Below are 21,078 nucleotides of genomic sequence, written 5' to 3' on the forward strand. Positions count from 1 at the left end.
TAGATAACATATCTACAGAGTCATACACATACACTGTAAACAATGAGTAGTGACCTGTGTGATAGAAAAACTAAATTATTTAAAGCAGATTTTCCTCATAAAAAGGAACCGCAGATAAAACATTCTTCATACTTTCACAGTTAGTCTGAATAAACTAACATGAGCTTGACAATTCAAAACTCTGAAAATCAAAGTTGCAGAAGCATATACTTTTTTCCTATACTTGTTAATTTTCCCATCTTTATCAAAAAAAAAATACTGGAATTAACTAAGTGTTGAGTATCAGTGGGATCAGCTAAAATTATAGGTGTTTGGTCAGGTTTTGGGATAGTGTGTAAAATTTAAAAGACTGATGAGCTTTATACATCCTGTCTGTCTTTTTAGGTGCAGCTGTCTGGCTATCAGGAAAATTGCAGTTAGTAACACACATCCTCTAAAACAGAGAGAACAGGAGGAATGGTTGTAGGTTCTGGAAATTCCTTCTGTAACAACTAGTATTTTCTGGGGTACTGAGAAACCTCAATGATCTGTCACTGAAAGTACTGTTACATTCTAGCAATAATCTCAGAGAAAGAGAAACCCCCATGGGGGGAATCAGAAATTGAGCTCTCCTCCGAGTCTGAATCAGAAATATGAGGACAAGACCTTGTATCTGTATCTGTCCCTTCATCTTACTGTTTAGATTCAGAGTCTTGAATCTCTTCAGAAAAAGAGGTGTCCCTCTTTCATTTACCATAAACTAAATAACAATGAATGGACGGCCATCTACCGTCAGCTATGTTTGTATACATCAGCGAGAGATATACGGCTCAGACTAAATGAGAACTTACAAGTTACTTTATTAGTGAACGTCACAAAATCACAGAATAAACAATTGGTTAAGCGCTTTCATCTGCAACAATGCAGACTTCTTCAGAACAATTACTTAGTATCAATCCACTTCATTTAAAAACTTTTTGGTGCCAAATATGCACTACATATATTTAAAGTGCCAGTGCCTAACCAATTGTTTATTCTGTGATTTTGAGACGTTCACTAATAAAGTAACTTGTAAGTTCTCATTTAGTCTGAGCCGTGTATCTCTCGCTGCTGTATACAAACATAGCTGACAGTAGTTGGCCGTCCTTTCATTGTTATTCAGGTGTTGTATTTACCATAAACTACTTTACAAGAAGGATCAACAGCCTGAGTTAAACCCTGAGCCAGACCCAGTAAACTACTCCTGTCTAAGGAAATTTGAGGAGGAGCAGGTACATACTTTGTTTTCTGCTTCTTTTTGACAGGAAAAAATGGGACCAACTGTGTTACTAATGGCAGTAGCAGCTCCCACTGGGACAGGCATAGTATTCTGATACAACAGGGAAACCTTCCATATTCTGTCTCCCAGGACTGACAAGAGTGGCTCTCTCTTGCCTACTGAGGGGACCCCAGTAGCTGCAGAGAATATGGCTAACTCCCATAGTGGCTGTAGATGCTGCACCAGAAGTATTCAGGGTAAAGGATAAGTGGTCTGAGGTACAAAAAATGGTCACATCAGAGTCATCCACCTGTGCCTAAGGCAAATTACTAGCCTGCTGTGATGATAAAGGTTGTTTGCTTAACTTTTTCTTTTTTGTGGCTAAAAGGACTGACCATGGGACTTTGTTCTGTGTTCATGCCAAAAATGGTGCCTCTTTCTCGTGGAAGATGAGTAGCAAATGCTAGTAAAAACTAGAAGCCTTTAAAAGTCACTTTTCCATTGAAAAGCGCAGTATAAAGCAGTTTAAAACACATTGCCAGACCCCCAAAATAAAATGAATACAATTTCTCCACAGAAAAAATGGTTTTCAATTACTTTACACAACTTTTAAACTGACAGTAAAAAATAGAGCTTCCTTTAAAAAGTACAGTACAGTCTTATGACAGTCCATTAAAACACAAAACTCCTAACTATAAAATAACTTTCCTGGAGAGAAAAGTAATAAAACACAAACAATATTTAGAACATGGAAGGTTTTCCCTCAAAGGGAACTTAACTGCCTAACAAAGAAATAGTACCAAGCCAACCATCGATCCTGAAAGCCTTAGAGAAGCATACTCTTAAGGGCTTGGCACACAAATTTATTTTTTTTACTGAGCTCAGCTCAAGCAGGATCTAACACCAAGAATGTCTGATTTGCTAATAATGTGTACAGACTCGTGTATAACTTTCCTAAAGGACAGTGTGTCTTTGAGAACAAATCCTTTTTTTGCCAATATTTGTTTTCGCTGTTTCACTTAACCAAGCAATCAGGCTGTCCAGCTTTCAAATTTCTTTCATAAACAGGGTACGAGAAATGAAATGTTTGTTTGTGCACTGGTTATCCATAGGCAGTTGTAGGTATTATACTCAAAGAATTAAGAAAATACAGCTGCTTGTCTAATAAATGGAGGGAAAAACAAGGCAAGTCAGTGATTAAGCCAACGCTTTCCAAATAAAGTAACTTAATTGCCTTTCTTTATGGAAAACTTAACGTAGAGTTTGATTGGAGTGGTTAGCCTCTCACTTTTCTAAGGTGACAGCCATGTTTCTTTAGGAATGTTTCGGCTTAGATTATTATACAGAGCTGCATTTTGGGCTTCCTTTCACACATTTAGATAGAATCAAATTTGATTGTCGGTCCTGAGCTTAGGGCAGGGTTTGTTGCATATTACTAGGTACATAGCTTATTGCCTAATATCAACCTTCATTTTTGGTGAATGGCATACTGATTTTTATTTTTGGATGCATTCACGTAGATTGTTTTTTATGGATCAAATCCAGTTTATGATTAGCAAATAATTTAACATCAGATGAAGTATCTGAGATACCCTTATATAATTTCACTAGGACAAAATCTCCCCATTCTGACATTAATTTGTACAATTCAGAGGGACACATCTAATTTAATATTGTTACCACCTCTTAACTGTAGCACCATATTATTCACCATTTCATTATTTTGATATTAAGGCACTGTAGCCCTTTAACAAGCTTCAGCAGAGAGTCATAATGTCTTCTTGGGACCTTCTCACAAAATGCATAAATGCTTCCAGTTTCCTAGTTCATTTGTATGATGTCCCTTAGATTTTTCAGATAACTAACAGTCCTTTAACCCTTTTGTAGCTCTTACTTTCATCCCTTTATTCCGTATATTGCTTTATAAATCCAGACCTGATGTGCTTGAACTCATATTCCTGATGTTTCTAGCCCAATATTCCCAAAAAGAGACAGTTCAGGTTTTCTGCTTAGTTGTTTAGTTAGTAACTATTCTTTTAGTATGCTGTTCTTCCCATCAGCTTTTGAGTTCTATACTTAACATATAAACCTTATGCTGCTCAACCCTCTTTTGACTTCTTTTAAACTTTCTTGTGGTTTTCTTGTAGTCAGAAGTAATATGTAAACACAAAATCCATGTCTCAGGAAGTTTCCTTTACCTTCTTTCTTGGCATTTGCACACACTAAAATTCTCTTATCAGACCGACCCCTCTTGCCTGGACTTAACTATGATGCAATATTCTTGTAATGTATCTCTCAAAAACTTATGTATAGTCCGAAAAGATAGAGGACTTTGTTACCAGAATGAAATAACGTAATGAGATGGCAAAGCAACCTGATTAAATTAAAAGTGTAAAGCACATCATATATTTTACAGCACCTGATAACCAGTCAGATTCTATCAGACTATAAAACGGTATGCACTTCTCCTGGTGATAAAGTATCCAGAGTGGTTTTCAGAAAAGCATTATCTTTTAATTTTAGATAGCATTGTATTGTTTGAAGTATGTTTTACCGGGAATATAGTTAATTTGATTGAGTCATATTTTGGTGAATCATGACCTTCAAATCCTGCTAATTGAAGTGGCATTCACTTTTTTTTTAATGTGCTCCCCCCTTCCCCCTGCACATCCCATCCAGGGGGACTTTACTCCCTGTGCACTCTTAATTAATAAGACTAATTCTGAGGTTGCCAAAGCCTCAGGGTAAGTTATTAAAAAATTCAGTGACTGCCATCTGATGAGTGCATAGTAGGTTTTGACAAACTTGCTTAGTCAAGGTTATCCTATTCCACATTAGTAAAAAGAAAACAACTTTGAAGGCTTAGTTTTGTTATGACCATTTCTAAACCTAAACATCAAGGAATGCAATGCCCAAGAAGACAGTATGATGAATACAGAATTATTTTTTTTCCTTTTAAAATATTTTACAGGTTTGTTCTAGCATCGGTTATTAATATAGTTATTTTAAGGGTCTTTGTTTTATGTTAGGAGACTTGCTTTAAATCCATCTCTTTGTATGATGTTTTTGTGGTAATATTAGCTGAGTAAGCATGGCCCTTTCTCTTCTCACTCTAGTCAGAATGTGATGTTTTGTCAAGATGTGGTGTGTGAAACGTGTTATGTTAAGTTGTCTATCTCGCCTTCATTCTTGCTGGATGGGTTGCTCGAGAGTTGGTTCCACTATATCCCACAATGCTAGGCGTGAGTTACCTCAGATCGTGTTGTTTTCAGGTCAGTTGTTTAATAAGTCTATTAAACTAGTTTAAATCCCCTTTTCTTAACTTAGTTTTCATATTTCCCTTAGTTTAAGGTATTTCATCCCTTTCTTCCATTATTTCCTCAAGAACTTATAAGTTCTTCCTACTATCCCTAAGTGGAGTGTTTGTGTTTGGTTAGGGATATTTTTATACCTAAGCTAACTAACTAATTTTAATTAGTTTAATCTAGGTAACTTTCTTCTTAGTGTAATCGGTGTGTGTGTGTTTTGTGTGGTGTTTTGGGTCCTTGATAATGTCCAGGATTCAAAAGTGTGACTCGTGCTGTCAGAAAATGTCTCTGACGGACTCTTGTGCTGTATGCCATGGCTTCAGCCCCAGAGTCCTGCAGGAAAAAAAAATAAACTTATTTTGAGAGGTTTACTTAAGCCTGAGGGTTCTCTTACTGTTACCGGGCAAACCCTCTAAGGCTTCTAGGTCCTCGACTCCAGCTACTGAGTCGAGGCCAAACCTCCTTCTACATCGGCTCCGGCTGGAGCACTGCAGCTTCTGTGGTTGACTAGACCTTGAGCCGACATCTAGAAAGTCAGGTCACCGTCCCTTGGCTCCGTTCATTCGGCTCCAGCATCTCCCTTGCTGTCTGGATCTCACTCCTCTAGGTCATCGAGGCTGTCGGACCATGACCTTCAGAGAAGTCCGAGGCACTGGCCCAAATGCTTCAGAGCCCGACTCATCAGTCGATGCCTGACCCTGTTCCTCATTATGTTCCTCCTCCGACTCGAGACTGTGGTAGCATACAAATGTCTTGGCTCCGTCGTCGGCTCCGATTTCTTCCTGAGTGGCATCTGACCCTTGAGCCATCACTGTCGGTGCCGAGGGAGGTTTTCAGCTTCTCGGGCGGGGACCTCTGGCTCTGCCTGACAGGGGTGCGTTCGAGGTCATTGTGTTGGAACCTGGTTCAACTCCACAGTCGGCTCCGCCTCCCTCTTGGTGCCTCAGGTCAAGTCTACTCACTCCCTCATCCCAGACCGCAGAGAGCCAGCTCCTCAGGAATCCCCTGTGGGATCTCATCCTCTTCGAGGCCTCTCCTGAATTGGCAGAAGGAAGATGTCTCCTTTGCAGACATTCTAGAAATCCTCAAACAGAGGCCAGCCCTCAGCCCTTTGGAGGATGAATCTGTGTATCTTGTTCCACCTCCTGGGTGTCTCCCCTTGACCCCCTCATGCAGGTGGTAGCAAAAGGCATGGATGGCTCCTGATTCAGTGGACCCCACTCCCAGGAGACCCTCAAAATTTATCACGGCACCAGCAGATAAACAATTTCTGACCAAGGGAGTTTCTGTGGATGCTATGGTGGTTGCTGCTGCCACTAAGAAGGAACTAGCTGATCCTTCAGTGCCTGTCCATCCACCTAACAAGGAATCTAGGTCTATGGACCGGATGTTCTCGTCAGCGACCTTTGAACTACCTATGCCATTTTACTCGTCTTCAAAGAGGCTTGATCAAAGAAGTGAGTGACATGTTGAAGGATCCTACAGCTGCGGGTTTTCAAGACAAGACGAACACTCAGCTGGCTACCCTGAACTCCATAGCTAACTCCTCCATCGGCTGATGGAGCGAGCAGGGCTGCAGGGACAGGGGTGGCCTTACGCAGGCATGCCTGGATGCGGCTATGCAACTTTGCGGACCCCTTTAAAACGTCTTTCACTAATTCCCCGTTTGATGGATCATCTCTTTTTGGTCCCCAAGTGAAAGAAACCTTGACTAGGTGCGACGGATGGCAAGACTCTTTCTGCCGTCAGTCCGTTTTCTACTCCTTCTAGGCCTTACCCCAAAGGCCAGAAAAGTGGGAAAATGTGGTTCCAAACAATCTCAAGGGACTAGTCGGTTTCCGCCAGAGGCAGGGGGAACAATAATGGTAGAACCAGGGCAATCGAGAAACTTTCTCTGATAAGCCCTTTCAGCATCCCTGAGGTGTTGCCCGACTGTCCACCGGAGGCAGTTCACTGTACCCAGAAGCCTGGCTATCCCTAACTCGAGACAAGTGGGTACAGTCCATCATTTCTATTCCATTCCCTTTGTTCGCATTCCAAACTGATCAAAAATCCCTTCCAGATGTTCCACCGCTCAAAGGGATCTTGCAGCTTTGGAAATTTCAAAGCTGCTTGCAAAAGAGCAATTCAGCCAGTTCCAGCAGACCAGCAAGGATCCGGAATCTACTCCAGGTTCTTTTTAGTTCCAAAGAAAACAGGGGACTGGAGACCAATTTTGGATCTCAGTATCTTGAACAAGTCGGTCAAGAAAACAAGATTTCGGATGGTCACGCTACAGTCCATCCTTCCCTTTGGGAAGAAAAACTGGATGTGCTCTATAGACCTTCAGGATACTATCATATAAAATGAACACCAGAAGATTCCTCCGCTTCAGGCTGGGAACCAGTCATTTTCAATTCAGAGCCCTGCCCTTTGGACTCACCACTGGGTGTTTACCAAATGCATGGCAGTGGTAGCTTCTCACCTGAGACGTCAAGGATTCCAGGTGTTTCCATATTTGGACGACTGGCTCCTCACAGCTCCCACCAAGCATCTTCTTCTAATGGCCAGGGACTACACCTTTCGCATTTGTCAAAACTTAGACATTTCAATAAATTGCGAAAAGTCTGTTTTATTACCTTCATAGGCGCAATTCTAGACACAGTCAACATGTCTGCGAGGCTAACAGATCAGAGAATAACAGACATACTCAAACTGGTCTCGCTCCTCTTCAGCAACAACAGAGTCAAAGCCAGGTTAGTTCTGAAAGTATTGGGGATTATGGCGGCTGCCATACCTCTGCTTCCATTAGCCAGATTCCACATGAGAATCCTTCAATTGATGCTCTTCTCACAATGGTCATACCAGCAACTTCCGATGTCTCACACCATTATGATTACGCAAACATGCAGGAATCATCTTCTGTGGTGGATGTCTTCCCCTCAGCTCTTCTTGGGAAGACCCTTTGTTCCTCCCTCCGGTTGCTACTCTGACGCCTCCCTGATCGGGTGGGGGCATTATCAGGGCAGAACTGTCCAGGGCACATGGCAACCAGACGAATGCCACTTGCACATAAATGTTCTAGAGATGAGAGCAGTGCTTTTAGCGTTGCAAGCCCTTCAAGACTCTCTTCCCTTGGGAACGATAGCAATCCAGACAGACAATATGTCTGTAGTGTGGTATATCAACAAACAAGGCGGAACCAGGTCCTATCCCAGAAGCACTCAGACTGTGGCAATGGGCGATTTCTTCTCAGCGGTTTCTGATACATCCCGGGAAGTCCAATCAAATCGCGGACAAGTTGAGCAGAGCTATCCTCATGCCTCACAGTGGTCTCTGAAAGATTCTATTGTGAGAAAAATTTTTCTCAAGTGGGGTCAGCCTTGCTGCGACCTTTTGCTACTCCCCAAAACAGCAAGTGCAAAGATTATTTCACCCTATTCCGCTACCAGGCCAGCCCAGCAGAGGCGCTCTAGTCCAAGTTTGGCGGGGACTTCTGTATGCATTTCCTCCTTCCCACTAATCTCTCAAGTGATACAGGTAGCTCTCGCTCAGAAGGCCTCCTTGATCCTCATTGCTCCTTACTGGCCTCGACAGGTTTGGTTCCCCTTTCTACATCAATTTCTGTTGGAGCAACCTTGGCATCTGGACCTAGTTCCAGATCTTTTGATCCATCAGTCGGGTCTCTCTGAACCTCACTGCTTGGTTCCTCCAATTCCAACCTTAGCCAGGCTTCCTCAAATATCTCGAGATATTTTGATAGCTTCCATAAATCTTCCACTCGAAGATTTATCTGAGTAAGTGGAAACGTTTCGCCTATTGGGCTCAAGGAAGGGACATAGATCCTTTCACGGCTTCCATCCAAATAGTCCTTGATTTTCTAGCTGAACTCTTCCATGCAGGTTCATCTCCTTCTACTCTTAAAGTTCAATTGGCAGCTATTTCTAAATTTCATGTGGGCGTCTCAGAATCTGCCATAATGTCCCACAAGCTTTGCAAAGCCTTTTTGAAGGGAGTTTTCTCAGACCTCCTATAAGAAATCCTCCTCCTCCTTGGGACCTAAATTTAGTTCTCAGTTCCTTGATTCTCCCCCCTTTCGAACCTGAAGCTTCCTGTTCTTTAAAATTGCTATCATGGAAGACTCTCTTTCTGGTAGCTATTACTTCAGCTAGAAGAGTTTCAGAACTTCATGCACTCAGCTGTCGACCTCCTTATCTGTTGTTCCATAAGGACAGGGTATCCTTACGAACCAACCCGTCCTTTTTACCTAAAATAGCCTCGGCGTCTAACCTAAATCAAAGCATTGACCTCCCTGTGTTTTTCCAGAATATTCTAATAGGTCTGAACAAAAATTGCATTGGCTAGATGTTCATCGTCAGTTAAGATACTATTTGGATAGAACCAAACAATTCAGAAAATCTGACCAGCTGTTTGTCTCTTATGCAGAAGGCAGAAAGGGACTTTCTGTTTCTAAGGTATCACTATCTAGATGGCTAACATCTCTAATTTCCATTGTCTATGAAATAAGACACCAAAAGCTACCTAACAAACCTAAAGCCCATTCCACCAGAGCTTTGGCTACTTCTATAGCCTTCAAGACAGACTGCCTATAGACACCATTTGTGCAGCAGCTACTTGGGCTACTCCTCACACTTTCATTTCACATTATAAGTTGGATTTAGCTTCTAGGCATAGAGCTAATTTTGGTTCCACTGTGCTCAAGAGTCTGTTCCGTTAGGCCACCGGGACAAGGTGCTAGGGGCGGTCCCATCCAGCAAGAATAGATAGACAACAACATATAGAAGTTATGTTCTTACCATAACGTTCCATGTTAGTTGTCTTCTTCTCTTCTTCTACATCCACCTTCCCCTGGCCTGGACAGACCTAGAGGAGTTTGATTGTGACCTCTCTTTCTACCACCTCTTTCCTATAGGTATATGCTCTGCTGTGCATATTTTCCTGGATCAGGCTGTAGGTCACCCTTCTCTTCTCCCTTGTTTATAGAGGTGGACTTTGTTTCCAGTTATTCTGCTACTATTATTAGCTGGGCCTAGCTCACAAACGAGATCTGAGGTAACTCACGCCTAGCATTGTGGGATATAAGGGGAAACCAACTCTCGAGCTTATAGCTGAACCCATCCAGCAAGAAGAAGGCGAGAAGACAACTAACATGGAACGTTATGGTAAGAACATAACTTCTATTTTTTAACTGTCATTTATGATTAATGGAGGTAGCATTTGCATGACATCTTGGTCACTGCATTCCGTTATGTTTAGTTCAGAAATGGTTAGCTTCAGTGGCAATCTGTGTAACTCTCGTGATACTTTGTAATAATGATGAATACAGGTATTTTCTTTAATTGCACAATATAAGTAACAGGGCAGCAGAAGTTGTATGGTTGTTCACACACTGAAGAGGGCAGTGGTGGGCAGTGACAGGGTGGACATTTGCAAACTAGGAAAAAAAAACACATTGGAATATATTGTTTTTTGTGTTTGACATTTGCAAACTAAAAAGAATGGGATCTAGTACGCATCGTTTGCATAGACTGTGTAGTGCAAGGAGGTTGTCAGTATGGTTGTGTTGCACCTTGAATGTGCAATATCACCCTCACAGAAATTGTATAATTAATCCATTGTTGTATGCCCTGTCTGGCTTCAAATTGTGGGACTGCATATCCGATTCAGATCCAACATCAGCCAATTTTAAAGTCATTAGCCCACTTGGCTTCTCCTCCCTACCCATAACTCCCCAGTCCTCACTCTTGTTTGTCTTTTCCCGGTTAAGGGTCGCCTCAGTGGAACTCCAGTCCGCTAATGATTGGCAGTCGATTTTTATGGTGGCGAGTTGCCAGCCCGATGCCCAGCCTTCAGTGAAGGAACGCTCATTCATGCATATCTTTCAGAGGCCACTCAACTGCGGGGAGGACATGCAGACTCCACACAGAAGGCACTCCAGCCGAGAATCGAACAGGAGAACCTCTTGCTGTGAAGTAACAAGGCTACCGCTGTACCGGCCGTCCCCAGTCCTCACTCTAATCCCCAAATCTAGTTTTCCGCAGTTCAGGTCAGCTGATCGATCATGGCTCTGCTCAGTATTTTCAGATTTCAGGACTTTAGCTTAGAGTTAGTGGTGAGATTTTGCTATTCCCTTACCCTTACTTGTATTTTTTGTTCTGAATATTCTTAGGTATCTAGATAGATAGTTTATTCTTGTCTTCTTGGTCTTCCTGCCTTTTGAACTCCCTTGTTGTCTTTTCTCCCCTAGGCTTAGATAGCCTGCTGTTGTGGTTTGTTAGTCCACTTGTTTAATAGTGTGGATAAAGGTTTTAAAAAGTGTGCATCCTTGCAGACACAAGTTGTCATCCTAGAATGCACACTTTAAGAAAATCTACTGTTTGGGAGCAGTGTATCTGGATTCAGGATGCTCCATTTGTGAGGGATTAGAAACCAGGCCATTAATGAGTGTAGGGCAAAGTTTGTCCTCAAGGGGCTTCTCTCCTCTGCTTCCTCTTCTCCTTATGTTTCTGGGGTAGCTTTTCCCTTGGCTCCAGAGACCGGGTCAGAGAAGCCCTGACAGCAGGACTCCAGATCCTCCAAAAGGGATCACAAGAGATCCTCTTCGACTTCTACTCCTGTACTTTCCACTTCGGGCTCTACAGACCTGAAGGTCCCAAGACTTTCAGGGCCTCTGGCTGCCCCAGTGCCTACATCGGCCCTGACTTCTCAGAGGCAGTCTCCATCAGCGCCAAAGACTAGCAAGGCTCCAGGTTCAAGCCTTCCAAGCCCCTTCTTAATCAAAGGGGAACCTTCACTGGAGAAGTCACTGAAGTCTTTGCCATCCCTGCCTCATTTTCAAGTCTCTCCAGCTCTGATCCAGCTGGTCTGATTCTTCTAAAAGACTTTCCAAGCCCCCCCCCCCCACTTCAGTGTTGTTGTCCATCCAGTCATCAAGGTTGGTAGGTAGCATTAAAACTTCCAAATTGGAGCAGCTGATTGAGGTCCCTTTTGCAGACACAAATGCAGTTAGGCCTTATCCCTTCAGGCCCAAGTATGCTACTGGGAGTATTGCTTCCATCCTTTTGGTGCTCTCCCTTGGCTCCTTCTGATCAGAGGTATAAGGGATTGGCTGAGTTTCCACCATCCGGGTTGAATCCGATGGCTTGGCCATCTTCAGCTCCAATCATTTCCTTGGTTGCTTCGACTCTGACTTTTTCAGGACCCTCAGGACCTTTGGAGCCATGTGTCAAAGTAGGGGTTTCCAGGTTGGGGTCGGCACTTCCTGCTTCAGGATCATCACTTCCACTTGGGGCTTTGACTATGTACGGCTCAGTGCCATTCTCATCTTCTGGGCTAGGCATGGCTCCCTCAGATTCAGGGTTGTCATTGGTACCTTTGGGTTCTGGGGCTGCCGGAACTGAGAAGCCAGCTTTTGCCTCAGTCTTCAGTGTTGTAGAGGGGATATTCTCCTGTCAGGAGGAGAGTTGAACTTAGTGTCCCTTCCCCTTTTTTATCAGTGCCTGTGACCATTGATCAGTCTGCTCCTAGACACCCTATGTCGGTGAGCCTCCAGTCTTCCCCCTTGGTGGGGTTCCCCAACTTTTCCCCCTCCTTCCCTGACTTGTCGGAACAGGAGGTTTTAGGAAAGAGGAAGTGCAAGAGGAAACATCTCTGTTTCCCGAAGCAATCTTTCAGTGAGGATACTGGCCTCGAGGAAGGAGAGGGATGTCATATGTCTTGGGGGGATGATGCCTCCTTTGGCAATTTAATGGAGCGACTTCGCTTGCACAGAAGCTGAACCACCAAAGCCCCCCTGTCCAGAGAAGTTAGTATTTCTGGAGGCCTTTGGCATAAGTCCATCCACACCTTATGTGGTTTCCCCCTCCTGATGTCGTTATAGACCTGGTGTTTTGGAGGGCCTTGAAAGGAACCCAACACAATTGAACACCCATACCCCTCACCCCCCACGGACCTTTACAGACAGTCAGAAGGGGGAGTAAGTGTCTCTTTCAGAAAGTCTCAGGACTCTTCCCAGGATGCTCCTTCAGAGTGTTCCTTCCGATGACAGGGGAACATAATGAATGCCACCCAACAGTTAGAGGTGGTCCACAGAATCAGGGGTTCTCCAGCGGGCTCTTTCAGCGACCCTGAAGAGTTGCTCAAGTGCTCTTCTCTGGAGGCAGTCTGGGCTTGTCTGGCTTTCCACCCAAAAGCTTGGAAGGCCATCACCTCAGACACATGGGTGCATGGGGTCCGAATGGAGAGGTGGTAATTCAGCAAGCAAACGAGAGTAGTATTGCTGAAACTAAATTCATCCTCATGTTTTGGTGAATACCTTTATGAGGTGAACCCTGTTTTTCACAAAACCACACCAAGACAACACTGATATATAGACTGTATTTATATAGCATATTTCAAAGTAGGTCAAAAAATAAAAAAAAAGATAGCTGGATGCACAAGACCCAGGATAAAAAAGTGCCCAATCTTGGTAGGCATACTGGTGCCAGGACTGGAAAAAGTGACAGTGTAGAATCCTCAAAATATGGAAACATTCATACAATGGGGCCAGGCCAGGGCAAGAGGGAGGATGGCCCCCCTGTTATAGAAGGAAGTAGTAGTCCGCAAAATTCACAAATGCTGATAGGCCGAAGAAGAGCCGTAAAGAGAATAAAGTGAACTATTGAGGATAAGAAAGAAATTATGTATAAGTTACTATTATGCAAAAAGCCCAGAATTTCCAGACACAAGGTATACAAAAAGATTAAGAAAGAAATTAAAGGAAAGAAAAATATTTCCACAAGAAAAACTGTTAGAAGACTCGTATAAAACATTGTGTTCATTAATACAACAGATTTGAAAAAAGGTATATAGACCAAGAAACTGTGATCTGTTTGGAAAAAGAAGCATCTGAGGAAGTGCGAAAATATAACCAACAAAACCTAGAGATATTTGAAAAGTATAAAAAAGATATGGACATGGGAAAGAGGGAGCGATTTCATATGGTGCAATATTTATGCAAAGGTGAAAGCCAAATTAATCAATATAAAGAAGGCAGCCCAAAAGATATTTGAAGAGAAGTACACACAAAGGCATCCAGATATGGAAAATTTCACAATAAAAAAATATCATCATACAGAGGGACTATAGAAAAGCAGATTAGTAAAATAAAAGTTAGAAAAATAGAAGTTGAAGATATGGAGTGCCTGTAAAGTGAAAGATTTGGTGTAGGTCTAACACAGGTTTCATCACAGCATGATGGAACGAGTCCCCAAAGTAAGGGGAAACAGGAAGATCAGGAGACAGCTGAAGAAGAAATATGGACATGGGAAAGAAAAAGACATTTAATATGGTGTAATATTTATGCAAAGGAGAAAGGAAAAACTAATCAATACAAAAAGGGCAGCACCAAAGATATTTGAAGAGGAATACAGGCAGAGGAATCCAGACATGGAAAACTTTATAATATAAAAAATAAAGAAGACAAAGAGGAAAAGTAGAAAAGAAGATTGGTAATGGAGAAGTTAAAGAAATAAAACTGCAGTTATGGAGTATCTGCGAAGTGAAGGATTCAGTGTAGAAAATCTAATTCAGAAAGCACCACAACAGGATAGGGTAGTGAACATCCAAATTAAGGGGAAACCAGTGGAACAGGAAGCAACTGGTCAGGTGCCATATGAAGATATTTTGGAGCCTTCCACAGGAAACAAGTATAAACATTCACTTGAAGCTGGACAGCAAGGGAGGGAACAGGAAACGTTGGAAATTTGATGCAGTTAGTGTTGGAGTGATAGGCCAGTGAGTTCCTATATGACAGAGCAATGGATGGCATAGGATGAAATTTAAGAGAATGTGCCACAGAAGGACACTATAGAACTTTCTATAGAATGCCCGCAGAAAATGGAAAACAAAAACTGTGCCCTCAGTTTAGAAGAAAATAAAGCTAAGAGAAGAGTTGCTTGATTTAATAGAGATAGACATATTAAGATCAATGAAAGAAGCAGACAGCAGAAGGTAAATAAAACCCAAAAAGTCAGAAGTTTGATGAAACAAATGAACACAGTAATTAGGACTGCCCATAGAGATCCATGCTATATAACAGCAGTAAACAGAATATATTATTGTGCAATTAAATTAATAACTGATACATTTCTCCGACAAGAACACAGGGTAGTGAGGGAAAGGAAGGGGAGAAATTGAATACCATCATGGAAGTATCGATTAGAGAAAACCATAAAGCAATTAAGACAAGAAGTATCACTGGTAGAAGAGTATAGAAGAGGGAACAGATGAACAAAAATACATACAAAGATTGACATGATAAAAGCAATGCACAGTATTAGAACAGATCAGGATCTATCATCCAGTATCGCAAATAACAAACTAAAAATCTCAGCACAGGGAGAAAAACCTGGAAGATACGCAGATAAATATAAAGGAAAAGTACAAAGTAAGCAATTTATTGATGACCCCCAAAAATTTTTTAGATAATTGAGAAACAATGTAAAAGGAGTTGAAAGACCACCAAAAAAATAGATATATTTTGGAGAAGTGTTTATGAAGACCCTGTGAAACATAACAAACATGCAAAATGGATAGAAAAAGTAAAAAAAAGAATAAGAAGTTGAAAGGTACAGGATATGAAATGGGATGAAGTAACAGCCAGAGAGATTGAAACAAGGTTAAGAAAAGCATCTAACTGGAAAACCCCAGGCCCCGATGCAGTACCTAACTTCTGGTTAAAAGTATTAACATCTTTGCATGAAGATTTAGCCATGAGTAAGAACTATTAATATGTACACCCCAAACAGACACCAACCTGGCTAACAACAGGGAAAACAGTGCTCCTACGTAAGAATGAACCTGCAAGCTACCCTAAAAATTATAGACCAATAACTTGCCATCCGACGACTTATAAACTATACACTGGAATTGATGTTGACAGAGTTTATAATCATTTAGAAGAAAACTCAGTTATGGCAATAGAACAAAAGGGCAATAAAAGAAAGTCATATGAAACAAAGGATCATTTGTTGTTAAATAAAGTCATAGTGGAGAACTGTAAAAAGGGGAATAATCTAAGTATGGCATGGATTGACTACAAAAATGTGTTTGATAGTATCCCGCATTCATGGATAAAAGAGTGCTTAAAATGTATAAGATGCATCCTACACTGATCAGCTACATTACAGTAACCATGAAACAGTGGCAGACCACTTTGCAGTTAAGCCATGATAAAGGGCAGACTATTATTCCAGAGATAAAAATTCAAAGGGGGATGTTCCAGGGTGACTCTGTCACTGCTCCTATTCTGTCTTGACCTTAGCCCATTAAGCTCTCTACTTAACAGCTTAGGCCATGGCTATAATTTGGCTCCTAGAAAACAACAAAGTGTAAAGACATCTCATCTTCTCTTTGTTGATTATTTGAACTGTGTAGCTCATCAGATGAGGAACTCAAAACACAACTTCAAGTTGTCAAAACTTTTCCAGATGGTAAAAGAATGTCATTTGGTCTTGATAAATGTGCAAAAGCAACCTTTAAAGCAGGAAAATTGCAGCACCAGGAAGTTTGGGACAAGAATGTCCCAGCAAGGAGTGTATATTTGGGAAGTGATGAACAAATCAGTCCATTGAACATGGAGGAGAAACAGACAAATATAGGATTTTGTAAACTAGAATTGGAAACAGTTGCACACCTCATTGCTGGTTGTGACATACTAATGGCAGAAAGAATGTTTACTGAAAGGCGTAATGATGTGGCAAGACTGTTGCACTGGGAATTGTGCAAACATTATGGTACTGAAGTGGCTGAAAAACACTGGAAACATGAGCCACAAAGCATCATTGAAAATGTGAAGTCTACATCACAAGGGATCACCCATTACCAACAGTTCAAAAGGTTGATGCTAGACAACCAGATATAGTGGTCCATGAAAAGAAGACAAAAGTAGAATTGATCATTGAAATCGCCACACCCAGTGACTACAGTGTCTTGCGTACAGAGAGACACAAAGTCATAAAATATCAGGATTTGCAGGCAGAAAAGAGGGCAATGTGGAAGAAAGATACCCAGACATTTCCAATAGTAGTAGGAGCAATGGGTCTTATAAAAAAGAATCTACAATCGTATTTAGATATGTTACCAGTACATGTAACCCCATACAAATTGCAGTAGGAGTCATTACTGGGCACATTGCGGGAGCTGCGAGGAGAAACTTCTTGCTGATATCAAAGATTGAAACAATACTAATTTCATGAACTTTAATTGTACTTCGACTTAGGAATGGGGTCCATTCCCATTATGGTATTAGAAACAAATTAAAAAAGTGCCAAGACTCTTATCCAGATATTATTACATTCCGTTTTTAGAAGTCCCAAATGGTCACCGGAAACATCTCCCAGATGTTCCACTCCACAAGAGATGTTACGCAGCTGTAGAGATATGCAAGCTGCTTGTAAGTCGAATCATTCAGGAGGTCCCACCAGACCAGAAGGTATCTGGGGTCTATTGAAGGTTCTTTTTAGTTCCAAAAAAAAGACACAGGACATCAGACCAGTTTTGAATTTAAGCAAACTAAATCCGTTCATCAAAAAGACCAAATTCCAGGTGGTCACGGTGCAGTCCATCTTACCTTTTCTGAGGAAGGATAATTGGATGTGCTCAGTAAACCAAAAGGATGCATACCATCACAACAAGATAGACAAGCGCTCCAGGAGGTTTCTGCAGTTCCAGTTAGGTGTCAGTCATTTTCAACTCAGGGCCCTACCATCTGGTCTCACCTCAGACCCCCGGGTGTTCACCAAGTGCATGACAGTGGTCACAACCTGATTCTGGCTGCAGGGATTTCAGGTCTTTCCATACGTGGAATATTGACCCTTCACTGCCCCCACAGCTGTGTGACTATTTAGGCATCATGATCAGTTATCCAAAATCGAGGCTCCAGTCTGTACAAATTTTAGAATTCACAGGGTGTCAGTTGAAAAATGAACCAACACAAGTTGCAGGACGATGGATCCTCTGTATTAAAACACACTTTAGCACTTTCGTCAATGGTATAAATGACACAGGACGATGGATCCTCCTTATTAAAATACACTTTAGCACTTTCGTCAATGATATAAATGACTTCTCATTCTGAAGAAGTCATTTATACCATTGACAAAAGTGCTAAAGTGTGTTTTAATAAAGAGGATCCATCATCCTGCAACTTGTCTTTTGTTTCGTTTCTCTAATTTTCCTTATTTGGAGTGTATTCAGGATGTCAGTTGGACATGATCAACCAGATTGCCAGGCTTCCAGTTTTTACAATTTTCCACCTTCAGGCTCAGGGCGTTGTCCGTGCTTACAACCTTGAAGCCTCCAGTGCATGCAGTTATGAAGCTTCAGGGTCATATGGCAGTATCTATAAGGTTGGTACCTTTAGCCAGATATCACCTGAGGACTGTGCAGTGGACTCGGTTCATTCTGTGATCTTTTCTTACTCATCCTTTGAAGATTAATGAAGGTATGTCACAACCAAATTTGTTGGTGGTTGCAGTCTTCCTTGGCAACCAACAGGAGGCCATTCATGATTCCTTTTCCCTGAGCCATGGTCACCACGGCCACCTCCCTCATGGGAAGGGGGAGCGTTTAGAAGGGAGGACAGTTCAAGGGTCCTGGTTATCTGCAAAGGCCCACATTCACATCAGTATTTTGGAAATGAGAATGGTCCTCCTTGCGTTGCAGGCCTTTCGGGACACCCTTCCTAGAGGTGTGATTGCAATACAGACGGACAATATGTCTGTTGTCTGGTATCTCAGATAACGGGGGGAACATGTTGTTATCCTCTCTATCTGGAAGCTATGAGGGTTTGGCAATGAGTGATCTCTTCTCAGTGATTTCTGGTGGCATTGTACATCCCAGAGAAATCAAGCATTCTGGCCGACAGCCTCAGCAAGAGCGTTCTCTAAATCTGAAAGTTGCAGCTCATATTTTTCATTGTTGAGGCACTCTATGTTGTGACGTTTTTGCCTCCCCATCCAACACCAACTGCAGCAGCTGTTACACCATTGTTCCCCCCAAGGACAGTCATTCAAGGATGCTCTGGTGCTTGCTTGGCACCCGGGAATTCTTTACTCTTATTCCCCTGTTCCCTTGATGATAACGTTCCTTCAAGTAGCCCATTGCAAAGCTATGGTGATCCTCGTATCCCCCTTTTCGCCTCGTCAGGTGTGTTTTCCCTTCCTTTGGCCTCTTATGAAGTACCCCCCTGAGTATTGGATCCCATTCCAGATCTTATTTGTCATCCAGCTGGTCTAGATCCCCCCAACCTTTAAGTCCCTCAAGCTAACCACATGGTTCTTCCAGTTCCCTTGATGACCAGAAATCCAAAGCTTTCACAAGCTGTTCTTTTTGTCAGCACCTCAGAAGCAATTCACCAGGAAAGGTGTGTACCTGTAAATTGATGAGGTTCATTATGTGGGCAGAATCTAGAGTGTTGCATCCCATCTCTGCCCATTCTTTGATTTTCTCACTGAGTTATTTCAGTTAGGTTCTGTTTTTTTTTTTTCTACAATTAAAGTACAACTGGCACCTATTTCTAATTTTCATATTGGCAAGGCTAATGTGCCTCTGGCTTTCCTTAAGATTAACTTTTTGCTACATACTCCGATACGGGATCCTGTCTCTCCCTGGTATTTACCATTCCTTTTGCAAGTTGTTGCAAACCCTCCATTTGAATCTTCAGCAGCTTCTGATTTGAAGCTTTTGACTTGGAAAACTTTGTTTTTGGTAGCAATTACTTCCACAAGGAAGGTTTCAGAGTTGCACGCTCTTGATTCTTCACTTCCTTATTTGGTGTTCCATGAAGACAAGGTGTCTCTTTGTACAAGTCATCTTTTATGTCAAAGGTAGCTTCCCAGAATAACCTTAACAGTTCCATTCATCTTCCTGTGTTTTTTTCCCCAGTTTCTCCAATAACAGAGAATACCTGCTACATTGTTTGGATGTGTATAAACAATTCAGATTTTATTTGGATCGTACCAAAGCATTAGAAAATCAAGTCGGTTATTTGCTTCCTTTTCAAAGTCAAGGCTGGGCTCCCTATGTATCCAAAGTGACTTTATCCAAGTGACTGTCAGATTGTATTTTGCTCACGTATTCTTTGAAATGCAAGACCCTTCCACACAAGCATAAGGATCATTCAACAACAACTGTGGCTATTTCTACAGTTTTCTTTTCTAGAGTATCAATGGATGATGTTTGTACAGCTCTTAATTGGCTGGGTCACCACAATTTTGTGTTGCATTATAAGCTGGATATTCAGTCTAGAACCAGGGGTTCTTTTGGCTCTACTGTATTGTCGAAAATCCTTCCTTAGTTGCTCCCGAAGAATTTTTCAGGGCTGGTGACTCAGTCCCACAGGTTGAAGCCAAACAGAGCAGACGCCATCAGATATGAAAGTTATGTACTTACCATAACGATAGATCCATGTTGTCTGCTTGTGTCTGGTTAATCCTTCCCACCCTTCTGCTCCTGCCTTTTCATTGACTTGCCGAGCCTTACTTCCTGAGATGATTGGAGGCTGGCGGTCATTTGTTTTCTATTTATGGAGTCCTGCATCCTCATGTTTTTTTTTAGAATCTGTTTTTTAGTGTATCTTTCCAGAATTGTGTTTTTATTGGAAAGGTTTTCAGGGGCAAACTTGATCTGAGGATTAGAGTGAGGAACAGGGAGTTTTGGGTAGGGGAAGCAAAGCCAAGTGGGCTAACGACCGTGAAATTGGCCAGTATTGGATCCAACGTCCCACAGGTTGAACTAGACGGAAACATCTACAATTATGGTAAGTATATAACTTTCATTTTTAAGTACTGGTTGTTAAGTTTTTTTGTTTGTTTTCAATAACGATAATATATATATATATGTATATTTTGTTTTTGTTTATTTCTAGGGGACATAAGCGCAAGTTGGAGGAAGTTGATGCTGCTAGCCAGTCCAGTAAAGGATCAAGTAATGATGATGATGAGGGCAGTAGCTCAGAGGCTGATGAAATGGCAGCTGCTCTTGAAGCGGAGCTCAATGACTTCATGTGATGCTCTCATTTGATTGCATATATTATACTTAATGTAACAGATCACAGACTTTAACAGAGCTCCAAAATATATTGTTTTTTTAAAGATACATCTGTATATTATGCCAGAAGCAAAAAAGGGTCTGCATTATTTTACAGCACAGGAGAGTTATTTTAAAATAATTAAAAATTTTATGAAGTTATATAACTTTTTTTTAGGAATGGGAACTGGATTAAAGTTGGTTTGTTATGCCAAAGACATACAAAAAAAAAATATATATATATATATATATATGTGTGTGTATATATATATATATATATATATATATATATATATATATATATACATATATGTGAACTCTTTTTGAGTTGTAACAAACTATAAGCTTTTTGTGATCTGTTAGCATAAAGTATTGTTGAATGTTTTTAAGTCTTGGGTCAGATTTGGTAGGGGATGGGTGGAGACTGGAACATTTGCAGATGTGTGTGAGGCACAGTGTGTGTGT

The 21,078-nt window shown here is 41.5% G+C and overlaps 1 protein-coding gene across 2 annotated transcripts in view; it reads left to right on the plus strand.

Moving 5' to 3' along the window:
• Window positions 1-20,850, plus strand: part of CTDP1 (CTD phosphatase subunit 1) — a 2,700,378-nt gene extending 2,679,528 nt beyond the window's left edge. For both annotated transcript variants that reach the window (XM_044066995.1, XM_044066996.1), the window contains one exon: window positions 20,453-20,850. In XM_044066995.1, coding sequence (XP_043922930.1) covers window positions 20,453-20,594 — 142 coding nt within the window. In that variant the 3' untranslated portion in view covers window positions 20,595-20,850. The remainder of the gene's footprint in view (window positions 1-20,452) is intronic.
• Window positions 20,851-21,078: the final 228 nt, after the last annotated feature.

Source organism: Protopterus annectens, chromosome 3.part1 (genome assembly GCF_019279795.1).
Source record: "Protopterus annectens isolate FY-2018-M chromosome 3.part1, PAN1.0, whole genome shotgun sequence".
Classification (NCBI taxonomy): domain Eukaryota; kingdom Metazoa; phylum Chordata; order Ceratodontiformes; family Protopteridae; genus Protopterus; species Protopterus annectens.